This window comes from Eleutherodactylus coqui, chromosome 5, assembly GCF_035609145.1.
Source record: "Eleutherodactylus coqui strain aEleCoq1 chromosome 5, aEleCoq1.hap1, whole genome shotgun sequence".
In the NCBI taxonomy this organism is placed as follows: Eukaryota; Metazoa; Chordata; class Amphibia; order Anura; family Eleutherodactylidae; genus Eleutherodactylus; species Eleutherodactylus coqui.
In genome coordinates, this window is record NC_089841.1 from 144,300,943 (window position 1) to 144,314,193 (window position 13,251).

The 13,251-nt window shown below is 41.9% G+C and overlaps 1 protein-coding gene across 1 annotated transcript in view; it reads left to right on the plus strand.

Moving 5' to 3' along the window:
* The window catches only part of ATP6V0A2 (ATPase H+ transporting V0 subunit a2), a 44,368-nt gene extending 32,739 nt beyond the window's left edge, over nt 1–11,629 (plus strand). Inside the window, exons 14-20 of the mRNA XM_066603358.1 lie at nt 652–770; nt 1,667–1,883; nt 2,734–2,853; nt 5,034–5,153; nt 5,587–5,704; nt 6,469–6,643; nt 7,757–11,629. Coding sequence (XP_066459455.1) covers nt 652–770; nt 1,667–1,883; nt 2,734–2,853; nt 5,034–5,153; nt 5,587–5,704; nt 6,469–6,643; nt 7,757–7,844 — 957 coding nt within the window. The 3' untranslated portion in view covers nt 7,845–11,629. The remainder of the gene's footprint in view (nt 1–651; nt 771–1,666; nt 1,884–2,733; nt 2,854–5,033; nt 5,154–5,586; nt 5,705–6,468; nt 6,644–7,756) is intronic.
* Nucleotides 11,630–13,251: the final 1,622 nt, after the last annotated feature.

A 13,251-nucleotide genomic window follows, 5' to 3' on the forward strand; every position in this document is an offset into this window, starting at 1 on the left:
TTCTTTAATCATTATTTTGTAGTATTTTTGGTTGATACTTTGGGGTTTCAGAACCAATTCCCAGTTTTCCACAGGCCTCATGTCCATGGGCGGGTTTGATTTGCAGAACCCGCGTGGGAGATCTGCAAATCAAGCCACCCATAGGGGAGGCATGGGCGTTCGCAAATTAATTAAACCATGCAGGTTTGTTTTGTGGACCTTCTGGTCAGGAAAACAAATCGCAGCATGTGCCATTTTTGTGCGGATCCCGCACTGGAGGCTTCAATAGAAGCCATCTGACCCGCTGCCTGTCCGCAGCTGACACTACAGATGTGCCATGGATCCTGCTGGAAAGCAGGGGATTTAAAAAAAAAAAACAAACCTGTACTGCGCATGTTTGACGGTGAGCCTTGAGGACCATGCGCAGTACAGCGAAACCGGGAGTGGAGGGATCTGCGTGGACGCCACTGCCCGGGAAAACTGGCAAAAAGGGGTCACCGGCCGCGGTCAGAGCTTGATTCCGTGCGGGTTTCTCTGCCTTTATGGTTTCAACATATGATGCTTGTACTACAACCAACTAATATGGTTTGTTGAGGGATCACTGTATTTATAATTATCAATATCTCAGCTTCCTTGTGCTAACTTTACTTTTTTTTTTTTTTATCTACTAAGATCTGGAATTTGGCATCAAATCGCCTCACTTTTCTGAACTCTTTCAAAATGAAGATGTCCATTATTCTAGGAGTAATACACATGACATTTGGGGTTGTTTTGAGCGCTTTTAACTATCTGTAAGTGAACATTTGCAGTGTACCAGATAATATACTCTTTCTTACCTATGTTACAAATCTGTTTCTTAGCCTTTTCAAGCCAAATACCTGCTAATTACAAGAAGTTCCAACTGAGCACTAAGAAGGAAGTGTTCAGTTTATAAATGTTAACAAAATAAAGAATAGACGCACAATGCCACGAGAGGCTCCATTTGTTATTTTGGATTTGATGGGAAGAATAGCACAGCTGCAGCTCCATTCTACCTGTCAAAATGAAAGGCCACATATGGGAACCTGATAGACCCTATTAAGTCATAATGGGGTCTGTCAGGCACTACAGATGATTGGCTGACTGATCTTATGCTATATCATGGCTCCTGCTCAGGAGAGGGTAATGTTTGTTTTTTGTTTATTCAAATGCTCCCCCTATTTATTTAGCACATTCCCCCAACTGATCACTACTTGTACATATCACGTCTTCAGTAGACCCCCAAATGAATACAGACCACACACAAGACCACCTAATGTGCAGACCCCAGATCAGAATCACCCTTTACAGACATGACAATATGACTTTTCTGTATGGTAGAATGAAGGTGGCGGGACACAGGACATGGCACCAGCCAGGACCGGCACTGTGCAGATAGTAGACAGTTGCTCCTTTGCATTACCTTCCTGCCCAGCGTAATACAGTCCTCCAGTCTCTTGGTGATTGTTTAGTCAGCATGTTTAGTGCCTGAGATGTTAACATTTTAAAAGCAACTTTCAGATGTCTGCAAGTGATAAATTAAAACGAGCATTTTAGGAAGTTTTTTTTTTCTCCTTATTTCATGCCTTGTATTATAACGTGGTATTTTAAGAGTTTTTTGCAGATGTATATAGTTTTTTTGGATTAACTTAATTTTATTTACTTTCAGGCACTTCAAGAAGAAATTCAGCGTGCTTCTAGTTTTTCTCCCGGAGCTCCTCTTCATGCTATGTATCTTTGGTTATCTTGTGTTCATGGTTGTATATAAGTGGTTGGCATGGTCGGCAGCAAATCCAAAGAAGGCACCAAGCATCCTTCTTCACTTCATCAGTATGTTTATGTTTACCGGGAATGATGATGGCAATACTCCTCTCTATACAGGGCAGGTCCGTGATTACTTTGTTTGTTTGGCATTTTGGTGTCATATTCAGATTCTTAATTTTGCATTTTACGTGATTCTTGTATGTGATGACTTTCTTATATTTTAACATTACTGCTATTATCATATGAGAGTGTGCTTGCTTCTTATTTTCTAAGATAAAAGGCACTGTTTTAATGTTTATTCTTACATTCAAGGTGGTAAGAGATGAAATAATTATTTCACAAGTTACATGCTCTAACACTTGGGCCTCCCTCACACAGGCGCTTTTTACAGCGATTAGGTCATCAATAGCTAATTGCTGAGGATCTATCACATGGGATTCCCAGCAATCACCTGATCGTTCGGCTGAACTATCGGTGCAGCAGCATGGACATCATAGGAGTCAGGATCGGAAGTGACCTGAATGGCTTCACTCCCAAATCACTGGCAGCTGAAGCAGCTATTAAAATTCTGATACTTCTGCCTCCGACAATGGAGACAGGCACAGAAGAGTAAAAGCCACTTCTGCTCTCATTGATTTAAATGGGAGTGTTGCCAGCTAGGTTCCTTCTGGTCCCATCTCCTATGACACATGTCTGGCCCGCTGCACTGACGGCCAGGTAATCAGGGAACCCATGAGGTGGCTCCCAAGTAATTGGCTATTAATTACCTATCCTGATGATAGGTCATCAATAGTTTCTCCCGGTAAACCCTTTTAATGTTTCTGATTTTGTATTTCATGATTTATTTTTCGTTGTGACTATCATCCTTGTTTTTCTTATGCTATAATGATTTTGGATGCTTTTGTAAGATAATACATTTTAATAACATTTATATGGAAAATCACAATTTAAAATCTATTTTCCACCATTTAGGCTGGTTTTCAAATATTTTTGGTGGTGGTTGCGTTCTTATGTGTTCCTGTACTACTGCTTGGGAAGCCACTGTATCTGTACTGGCAGCATCATGGAGGCCAAACATTTGGAAATTACCGGGTAGGCATTGTCTTTATTCTTTTTGTACCTGATGGTTTTAATACCTGATTATACCAAATATGTGGGGTTTTTGTTTTCGTATCCGCAATAAATTGAACACCCTATCCTGCATTAAAATGTAAAAAAAAACTCCAGAAAACTGAGGCAAAATGCTTATTTTGGTACATTTTGCCTCCCAGACAACGCAGTAAGAGTGATCGAACATGCCAGATGTACCCCAAAAGAGTACCAATAAAATCCACAGCTCATCACGCAAAAAACAAGCCCTCATAGAGCTCCGTCCAAGGAAAATAAAAAAGTGGTGAAACTTTGAATGCAACGATGTAAAATCAAATAATTTCCAAAAGGTTTTATTGTGCAAAAGTGGAAAGACCTTTGAAGAATGGCATCATCATAATTGTATCGATTTGTAGAAAGAAATTCATCATGTCATTTATGCTGCATGATTAACTCTATAGGGAAAAAATATTGGAATGAATGCGTTTTCTCTCCCTGCCCTCCAAAAAAAGATTAATTAAAGGTTTTACAATAGATATGTACACAAAAATGGTGCCAATAGAAACTACAGTTGACCACGCAAAAAACAAGCCTTTATATGGCCATGTTGATGGAAAAAAATATATATAGTTTTCGAATTGTGGAGATGAAAATCCATCTAAAATAATCGCATCCTTATGGCCAAAATAGGCAATGTCCTTAAGTGGTTAAAAGGTTTTCTAGCATTATACTATTGATGACTGACGCTCGGCATTTACTTCAGTGGAAGAGAGCTACAGTACCATTCTGGGCCACTGCACTGTGGATGGTGTGCTTTTTTTTCCTGTGCAGTGGCCTGTAATAACACTACAACTCTCTGCCATGGAAGGGAATGCTGTAGATAGGTTATCAGTAGTATAGTTCTGGTACCCAGGAGAGCTCCGTCCTCAGCCATCGGGCCAGTGACACAACCTGCAGAGACCCCCGCACCGCTCTCTCCAGCATTGGAGAAGCATTTAGAGACCATTTAAGGTCTTATCGGAGAGGGAGAGCCGTTGCGGCCTACAAGGCCTGAACATCCCCAGGCTCGTGTGCCAGGCGCCGGTCCTCGGGAGGAGCCCGGCCAGAGCTCTCCTGCACTGCAAACCAGAGCAATACTTGAGGCCCCTACAAGGGAAGAGCGGCTGCCTACCTTCATTCCACCGCCTCTCTGGCTTCGGATGAATGCCACTGGCAGCAGTTCGATGGTCACGTAGCTAGACAGAACCCTGCCCACCGGCCCCTGTTGCCACGGCCCTTCTGTACAGCCAGGCCGGTATTCCCCAGTTCCCTGGGCTTTGGGATCGCTCTGGTCCTCAGAACACTCTGAAGCCTCGCCGTGCGGCCGCCATCTTGCAGCAGGGGGATTTGGAAGAGTGCTACCCTTGCTGTTCCTCCATAGCTGTGGGGGACTGGAGGGTAGAGAGAGGCGACATGGAGGGGGAAGGTGAGAGGTGAGTAAAGAATAAAAGTGAAGGGGCAAGCAAAGCAAGGGACAGCAGCACACAACAGAGTTTTTGGGATCCCTCCTCAAGTAGTCATACGGTGAGAAAGGCAAAATGCCCCTATTCCGTGTTACGGTGCATTCTACTCGGGCAGTGGGTGCCTTGTGGGCGGTACACAACTGGGCTTTCACCATGCAGGTGTGTAAGGCCGATACATGGAGCTCTTTGCACACGTTCTCAAAATTTTACCAGGTGCAGAATTTTGCATCCACAGACACTTCTCTTGGTCAAGAGTTTTACAGACTGTTTTAAACTGACCGCATGTGTCCTTATAGACTTTTCCCACCCCTGAGGGACTGCTCTGGAACATCCCACAGTCTTCAGCTGTCCTCCAATGATGCACATGAGAAAACAAGATTTTGTACTTGCCGTAAAATTTTCTTTCATCTCGTTCATTGGGGAACACAGCACCCACCCATTTTGAATATATGCTTTCGCAGGTGCTACGAGTTAGTTTTTGATACTTTGTTCTCATGTCATGTTAACTCCTATTTTTCATATCCTACTTGGTTGCTCCTACTGCTTGCATACAAACTGGTTAGCTTAGTGCCTGCAGGGGGGTATAGCTAGCAAGAGGAGCTGATACTTCTCTGCTTGGTGTCACCTCCTAGTGGCCAATTGACAGTGAATTCAAAAATCTTGGGGTTTTTTTCTCCATAGAAAGGATATACATTAGTTCGTCGTGCAAGTGAGGAAGAACTGTCATTGCTCAGATCACATGACTTGGAAGAGGGGGATAGCCATACAGGCCATGAATCTCAGAGGGAAAGAAAAAAAGAGGTGAGAAAATAACTAAAGGCTTCCAGCAATTGACAATTGTTATTCTTTATTATATGGCCATGTTTGCCCATGTGGGATTTGCCAGTGGCACATCCACTGTGTATTTTTTTAAAAAGAATGCAAAACTGTGATTTCTGCTACCAACATTGCAGCGAATTTACATACTGATTAACCCCATTCTAATTCACTGGGTCTGATCCATGTTTTTTTTACGTTTGGAATCTGGCACTAATCAACATTTTGTGGGCTGTAAAGTCATAGCGCATTCATAATCCTATGCTCATTTTTTTTCAGCAGTGTTAATGGGGTGTAAACTAGTTAATTCACTTGCATTTTAGCTGCAGAATATCCGCAGATTCTGTTAAGATTTAAGTAAGGATTTAGGAATGGATTCAATGTGTTCTCATGTGTACTGTCTTGGTTTGTTTTGCAGTTTGATATGCCTGAGGTATTTATGAATCAAGCCATCCACACCATTGAGTACTGCCTGGGATGTATTTCCAACACTGCTTCCTACCTGCGTCTCTGGGCTCTCAGCTTGGCACATGCCCGTAAGTGTTGCCTTCATGTTTCCAAATTGAAAATAGTTTGACAGAGCAGCAGAGCCATCTTTTTATGTAACTTTTCTGCAATCCAACAGTATTATGTAATGATTTGTTATCGAGATGTTGTGCAACATTTCCATTGAGTTCTGTGAGGAGGTGGCGGAGGACCCTGCATACCTGTCCGGGTCATCTTTTATTTCTGTAGTGTAGATGTGTGCAGAAATGCCGGCCAGCGCACAGATGCAGTACTTTTCTTTTTTTTTTTTTCCTTAAAACTCCTGCTTTGCCGTGGACGAACCGCTTCCGTTGACTTTAATGGAAGCTGTCCGCACAGAATCCGCACTACAATGGAGCGTGCTGCGATTTGTTTTCCGCATACAGAATCTGGAAAACAAATCTGCATGTGTAAATTCAAGTGTGGACGCCCATGCTTCCCTATGGGTGGCTTGAATTGCAGATCTTGCGCTCGGATTCCGCAATTCAAATCCGCCCGTGGACATTAGGCCTAATGCAGATAAAAACCATGTACTTTCCATATACTTGCAATACTTCTACAAACTGCATCACAAAATCTTAGCAATCTGCAGCTATTGCTGTGTGGTCCCTGGCTCCACAACACACTCGCTGCATGTATGACATACCTTTTAAAACTCTCTGAATAATAAATAGATTTTGCTACTTGTCAGCCATTATTTGACGTAGTCTGGTAAATATCTCTCTCGCTTTGTATGCAGATTCTTCTTAAAATATTACACTTCTTTCCCTTTCAGAGTTATCTGAGGTCCTGTGGACAATGGTGCTCAGTAAAGGCCTCCATATGCTATCCTCCACGGTTGGAGTCTTCCTGCTGGTGCCAGCCATGGCTGCGTTTTCTGTGCTGACCGTTTTTATCCTTCTAGTAATGGAGGGCCTGTCTGCCTTCCTTCATGCACTTCGTTTACACTGGTGAGTTTTAATAGGTAGCCTTATGTTATGTTAGTTAAGTAAATGTAATAATGTACGATTGTGTTAGCCAACTGATGACAGACGATCCTATGGAAAGAAGTCACACTTTCTAAATTTTTATCAAGTACATGGACGAAAGATCATTTTTTCTTTTTCTTTTTTTCAAATAAAGATTTTTCTTGGACGAGTGATCGTTCATTAAAATATTCCTAGAAAGATCATTCGTCCCGCACCCAGTGTTATTGAATGTGTGGGGCCAGTATGGTCAACTGTGATCGTCAGTATGGACTAAAATGTGTATGTCTGTGTAGTGAATGTTCACTAGCCAATCTTTTGCTCAATTGTTATTGAATTAGCAACCTACTTCTGTCTAATGTATATGGCCAGCTTAAAGGGATTGTTGAAATTGTAAACTATTCATGGCCTATATTCAGGATAGGTCATCAATAGTATATTGGCAGGGGTTTGTTGCCAGGGACCCACACATATCAGCTGTTCTCTATGCTGCTGAGCTTGTGCACGGAGCTTATTTTTGCAGGAAGCAAACAGCTCTGTTCCCACTGCAGTGGCCTGGCTTGGTATTGCAGGTCAAGTTCCTATTTATTTCAATGGGAACTTTGTAATAACATGTCGGGCCACTTCAGTAAGATTGGAGCGGTTTGTTCTTATGCACTGAGCTACTTTCTGCAGGAAATAACCCAGCAAACCGCTGATCTGCAGGGGATCCTTGGCGACGGTCCTCAGCTGATCTTGTCATAACTGGACAACCCTTTTTTAACCATTAAGCTGGGTCCACATATGGATTTGACCAAGGATTCATGGCGGATTTCTTCCCTTTACATTGGAAGAAGTAAAATCTGCTGTGAAAAATTAAAGCAGAAATTGATATGCTGCAGATTTAAAAATCCGCTCCAAAGTGAAATAAAGGGAAAACTATTCCTGTTCTGTTGCAGAAGTTCATGAAGAAAAATCTTTTATATATTTTTTTTCACAACTTATGAATATGATTAATTTAAAATACAATACATAATGTGAATTGCAATTTATGTACTATATCATTGACTGAAGGTGTGTCTAATTGCATTGTTTTTTTCCCTTTCCCTTCATTAACAGGGTGGAATTTCAGAACAAGTTTTATTCTGGTGCAGGATACAAATTTACCCCTTTCTCCTTTAACAATATGGCCTTGCACCTGGAGTAAGACCTCTCTAGGTCTTCTATATGGATTGACAATAAATTATCTATATGAACTCTTCACTGCAAGTATAAAACCCATGGTTTGAGAGCATCCACAAACTTCATTCCTTCAGTATTCTCTGTTAACGTTTTTAAACCATACCATTAAGACAGTCAAGTGTTCTCCTTGTTTAGAAGTACTTTGTGCGCAGAGAATTGCTTGAATACCAGTCTCTTTATATACTTAAATAGTTTAAAGGGCTCTGGGAGAGAATTGGAACAACACGAAATGACTCTTAAGGATCTGCAGCCGCTTCTCCTGTGGACCACAGACTGCTGACTGCATTTGTTTGCAGCTTGTCAATGGCCGACCAATTTGGCTTTAGACCTCTGTAAAATCAGCATCGGCAGACCCAGAAAGAATTCTAACTGACTTTGTTCCGTTCTTTTGAAGCTGACCATTAAACATTCTTTTGCACGTTGATATTGCTTTCAGATGTCAACTGCATTTTTCCCCCCTTTGGGCAGTAGTGACATGAATGCACCTTGAGTTTGGCTAAGGCACTAAAACTTCTCAGGATGCAGAAAGTAGCTATTTCTCCAAAAGTGCCCTACGCTGAAGTGTTCTAAATGTTCCTAAATATTAACAGTACCTGGAAATAACCCTCCGCTGAGCGATGTGTAGGAGTCCTGCCCTTTTTAAAGTGTCTTAAAGAGAATTTTTATGAAAAACCAATTCCTTACTACTGACTGCATATACAAAATAAAATGGTGCCAGTACACAAGCGGAAAGTGTCCACTGCCTTCAATGGATTGACTGCATATATGTCAAGAGCGTCGCCATAACTTTTTCAACTGCATTGGACAGCATAGTCAACTTCGCTTTCATGTACATGGACATTTACTGTATCGTATACATTTTTTTTCTTAAAGTGGGCGTTAAAAGCTGATGTGACTGCATAGCATACAATTGCATATGTCTGGCATACACATGATGTAAACAGAATCTAATATGCACTTTGATTTGTATCTTTCACCTGCTCTTTAAGGGTTTTTTTTCTAGGAAAATACTGTTGATGACCTATCATCAGCATGGGTCATCAATAGTTGATCGACCGAGGTCCGTCACTCAGGACCCCGACCAATCAGCTGAGCGGGCACATGCTGTCAGTGCCACAATAACAGAGGTCGGAGTGGACCTCTGCCGACTTCCATGTAGTGGCTGGTGCTTGTAACTGCAGACACGGCTCTTATTGAAATCAATGGGAGCTGTGCTTGCAGTTACAAGTGCAGGCTACAATAAGGAGCTCGGCGCGAAGGCTTACACTCCGACCTCTGTGTATTTGGAGTGAAAGTCTCTGTGCAGACCTCCCATGTAGTGGCTGGTGCTTATAACTGCGGGTATGGCTCCCATTTCAATGAGAGCCGTGCCTGCAGTTACAAGCCCCGACCACTACATGAAGGTCAGCGCGGAGGCTTGGGCTTCAACCTCTGTGCTGTTGCGGCGCTGATGGCTTGCACCCACTCAGCTGATCGGTCGGGGTCCCAAGTGACGGACCTCAGCCAATCAACTATTGATGACCTATCCTGAGAATACATCATTGATAGTATTTCCCTGGAAAACCCCTTTTAAGGCTCTGTCTACACTGGCATCGTGATTCAGGTTTCTACAGTACCCATGACAGATCCGCTAGGATATGTCCCCTTCCTATTAACATATGTCTGTCAGGTTTCTTTCTTACTGGATAGAATAAGTGCATAATATTTCTTTATTGTGGCCTAGCCTAACTACTACAGTAATGCAGATTTTGGATCTGGTCAATGATGGTGTCAACAAACTAAATTTGGACATACCATTAGTTATTAACTGTCTCTCCTCTAGATATGCATGACAGATCGGCCAAGCCATATCGGGAGAAAGATAAGTTGCTACCAGACACTTATGGTAGTACTTATCTGCTGAGGTACAGAAGGACGTCCAATATGCCACATGCTTGTTTCCCCAGCAGATGTGTACAAGATCAAGAGGAGAGGGCTTCCTTTTAACCCTATTGAGTTACAACACACATTGATGAATGAATGCTTGGTAAATGTCTTAGCTAATGAATGTAAGACCTCATCATCTGAGATCACATACTTTCTACCTCTCTAGCCACATGCTCTTCTGATTGTCACATAAATGTATGTGTGATTGTTTCATAACCCAGCTTTCTTACGTGTTATAGGTTTTAGGGCTCCTGCACACTGCGCGTTTTTTTTAAAAGCGATTGCCAATGGTACTTTCTAATGTTAAAACGCATCGCAAGTTGGTGCTTTGCAATTATTGCGCGATGCGTTTTTAACATTAGAAAGTCCCATTGACTATCACGTGAAAAAAACTGCCCAAGAAAAACGCAAGTGTGCGGTAGCCCTTATAGAGATCCTGTCACTCTCCTACCGTAAACCCACTATTTTTGCATTTTACTGCTTTCCAATGGCTTTATCAACCTCTTCCTGTATTAACTGTTTGTTTTAGCATGTGTAGAACATTTTATAATGCTACTCATGCTATATACGGATTACCCTAGGAGAGGCAGGTTGGTGGTGCCACTCGGGTGAAGGATCATGCAGGCTGGTCTGTAGTCATGTGACCTGATTGACATCCCATAGTGTTACGCTCTGTAGAGTTTGACTTGCTTTGGCTTCATATGTGCGCAGCGTAGATGTCTGATGATTGGCGCTTCCCTGCACCGTACGTGCTAGAAAGCGGAACTCAACAGAGCATAACGCTCTGCTGGATGTCAGTCAAGCCACAAAGGGCATAATTACAGACTTCACCCAAACAGCACTGCCCTTATGCCTTTTATGGGGTAATTGGTCAATAATGTGCACAGTATTATAAATTCATTTTCTACTCCATGCTGAAAATTGACAGTTTTTACAGGGACATATTTATAAAGCTATTGCTAACAGTAAGATGCTAGGGTAGTGCTTTGGGGTAGGAGATGATGAGTTGACTTTAGGGCTTCCTTTACACGGCATCTGCAATGTTAGTCTGTAAAAAACGCACTGTTTTCTCTTCATGTGTGCATTTTAGATGCACATACACTTTTTTTATGCTCGAGTTGAATTGCGTTTTTTGTGTGTAGTAAAAAAATTAAAAAAATAAATTTTAAAACCGCATGGCCCAACCGATGGCACTTTTTTTTTCACTGTCTCCTGGCAACATTCCTAACAATACAGCGAATACACGGGGGCCATCTGTTTTTTTCACTGCGGTTTTTACACTCCCATAGACTTGCATTGACAGTTTTGGTCTGTGTCATGGGGCCAAAATAGGACATGTTGCAATTTTTTACTTTTTTTTTTTTACCCGTAAAATATATGAATGTTTGAATACGCAAATTTAGTTTGATGGGTCCGTATTCACTCAGTAAAAACTACTGACTACAGAAAATGCTCCCGTATGAATGGACCCTAAGAAAGACGTGTGTGGTGATCTCCAATTTTTTATAAAGTGTTAATTGTATTAAAATTTCTCCTTTTTTAAATGAGCTAAGAATGAAGTTTGGATGTCGCGTGCAAGAAAATGTTATAAAGAGTTTATATATTTGTAAGATTGTACGATATGAACATTTTGAACAATTATAATGTACAGTATTTCAGATTTTGACTTTTGTGATTCCCTTTTTAAATAAAGGATGAAGAAGAACTGGAATGTCTATGTGCAAAGTGTAAAGATATTTTGGCAAGTGTTTGTTTGCATTTTATTCTTGTACAGTCTGTGGCCAGGAACAAAACTCTGCAGAAATAAACTTTGAAGAAGCAACAGTGTGAAACCAACGCGCACATTCATTTTCACAATGAAGGGGGAAGGGGGAGGGGGGGGGGGGTAAATGGCGGATTACCATAGAGGAAAAATAGTGGCATAGTCTAGTGACCGGAATCCACCCTTTTAACTAAAGCCAATCTTTTTATAACAAAATATAATAAACAGTGGCATCACAAGCAGAAGGGAGTTCAAGCTGTCAGTTATTAGGCCAGGGGATGGGGTGCAAAGGCCTTAAAGCAGAACCAGGACCAGTCAAAAGCGAGAAATGCCCATACCTTGGGCTCATTTGCATACCCTATGGGGCAAAAAAGCAGGTTTCTCTGTAATGGCCAGGTCCACATCCAAAAAAAATAGAAAGTGATCACATATATCAACAAATATTTTGATGTTTTCCAACAACGTCTTAGCTGCCTGCTCCAAGGTCACTAATCCTGATTGGTTATGAAAGAAGAAATTTACCTCTGCTTTTGTACGTTACCACTCCACTCTTGTCGTTGAACCCCTGCTTTACTAGACACATTCTACGCCTCCCTGAGAGAAAACTGGCAAGAATCGCCATCTCGTGGAATCCAAGATATGGGAAGCGTCAGTGGGAAAGGTAAAAGATCACTTGGCAACATACATTTATAGAGGACTTGCACCCTGTTGACTTTTCATGGAATGATGCTAAAACAGCGCCTTTGACCACCAACAATGGTGTTTTTTTTGTCACCCGATGGGCCAAAAGGTGGTGTAGGACCTGAGTCTACGTCTGAGATCAGTGTCCTAAAGCACCTTTAAGAGCGCTTGTCAGCTGTTCTAATGTCTGTTTCAGTAAATGCTTATAGTTTTGATGAAATAATAAAACTGGAGCATTTTTTTCTCATAAGTCTGTGTTGTGCCGTTCCTCTATTATTACTCCTACATATGCATGCATACATAATGCACACACTGTAAAACAAAATCAAATGCCTAGAAGGAGTTGTTGCATTTTAATGCCTTTTCTCTGTGTGATTTGTAAGGCATATATAAGTAAGTGATTACAATATCAGAGCAAAAGGATCATTTATTGCGGAAAACTGAACAAGGAGTCTCTAGTACGCTGTTGTACCGCCTCTAGCTTGTATACAAGCTGTGATACGGGAGGGCATGGAAGCTCTAGTACCCTGTTGTACCGCCTCTAGCTTGTATAGAAGCTGTGATACGGATGGGCATGGAGGCTCTAGTACCCTGTTGTACCGCCTCTAGCTTGTATACAAGCTGTGATACGGACGGGCATGGAGGCTCTAGTACCCTGATGTACCGCCTCCAGCTTGGATACAAGATGTGATACGGGAGGGCATGGAGGCTCTAGTACCCTGTTGTACCGCCTCTAGCTTGTATACAAGCTGTGATACGGATGGGCATGGAGGCTCTAGTACCCTGTTGTACCGCCTCTAGCTTGGATACAAGCTGTGATACGGACGGGCATGGAGGCTCTAGTACCCTGTTCACCTCTAGCTTGCATACAAGATGTGATACGGGCAGGCATGGAGGCTCTAGTGAGAAGGATACATATATATCCTTGTAGGTAGAAAAGAAAACACTGGAATATATGCATTTATATAGATATAGTTATGTGCCTTTCTTTTTATATGCATAC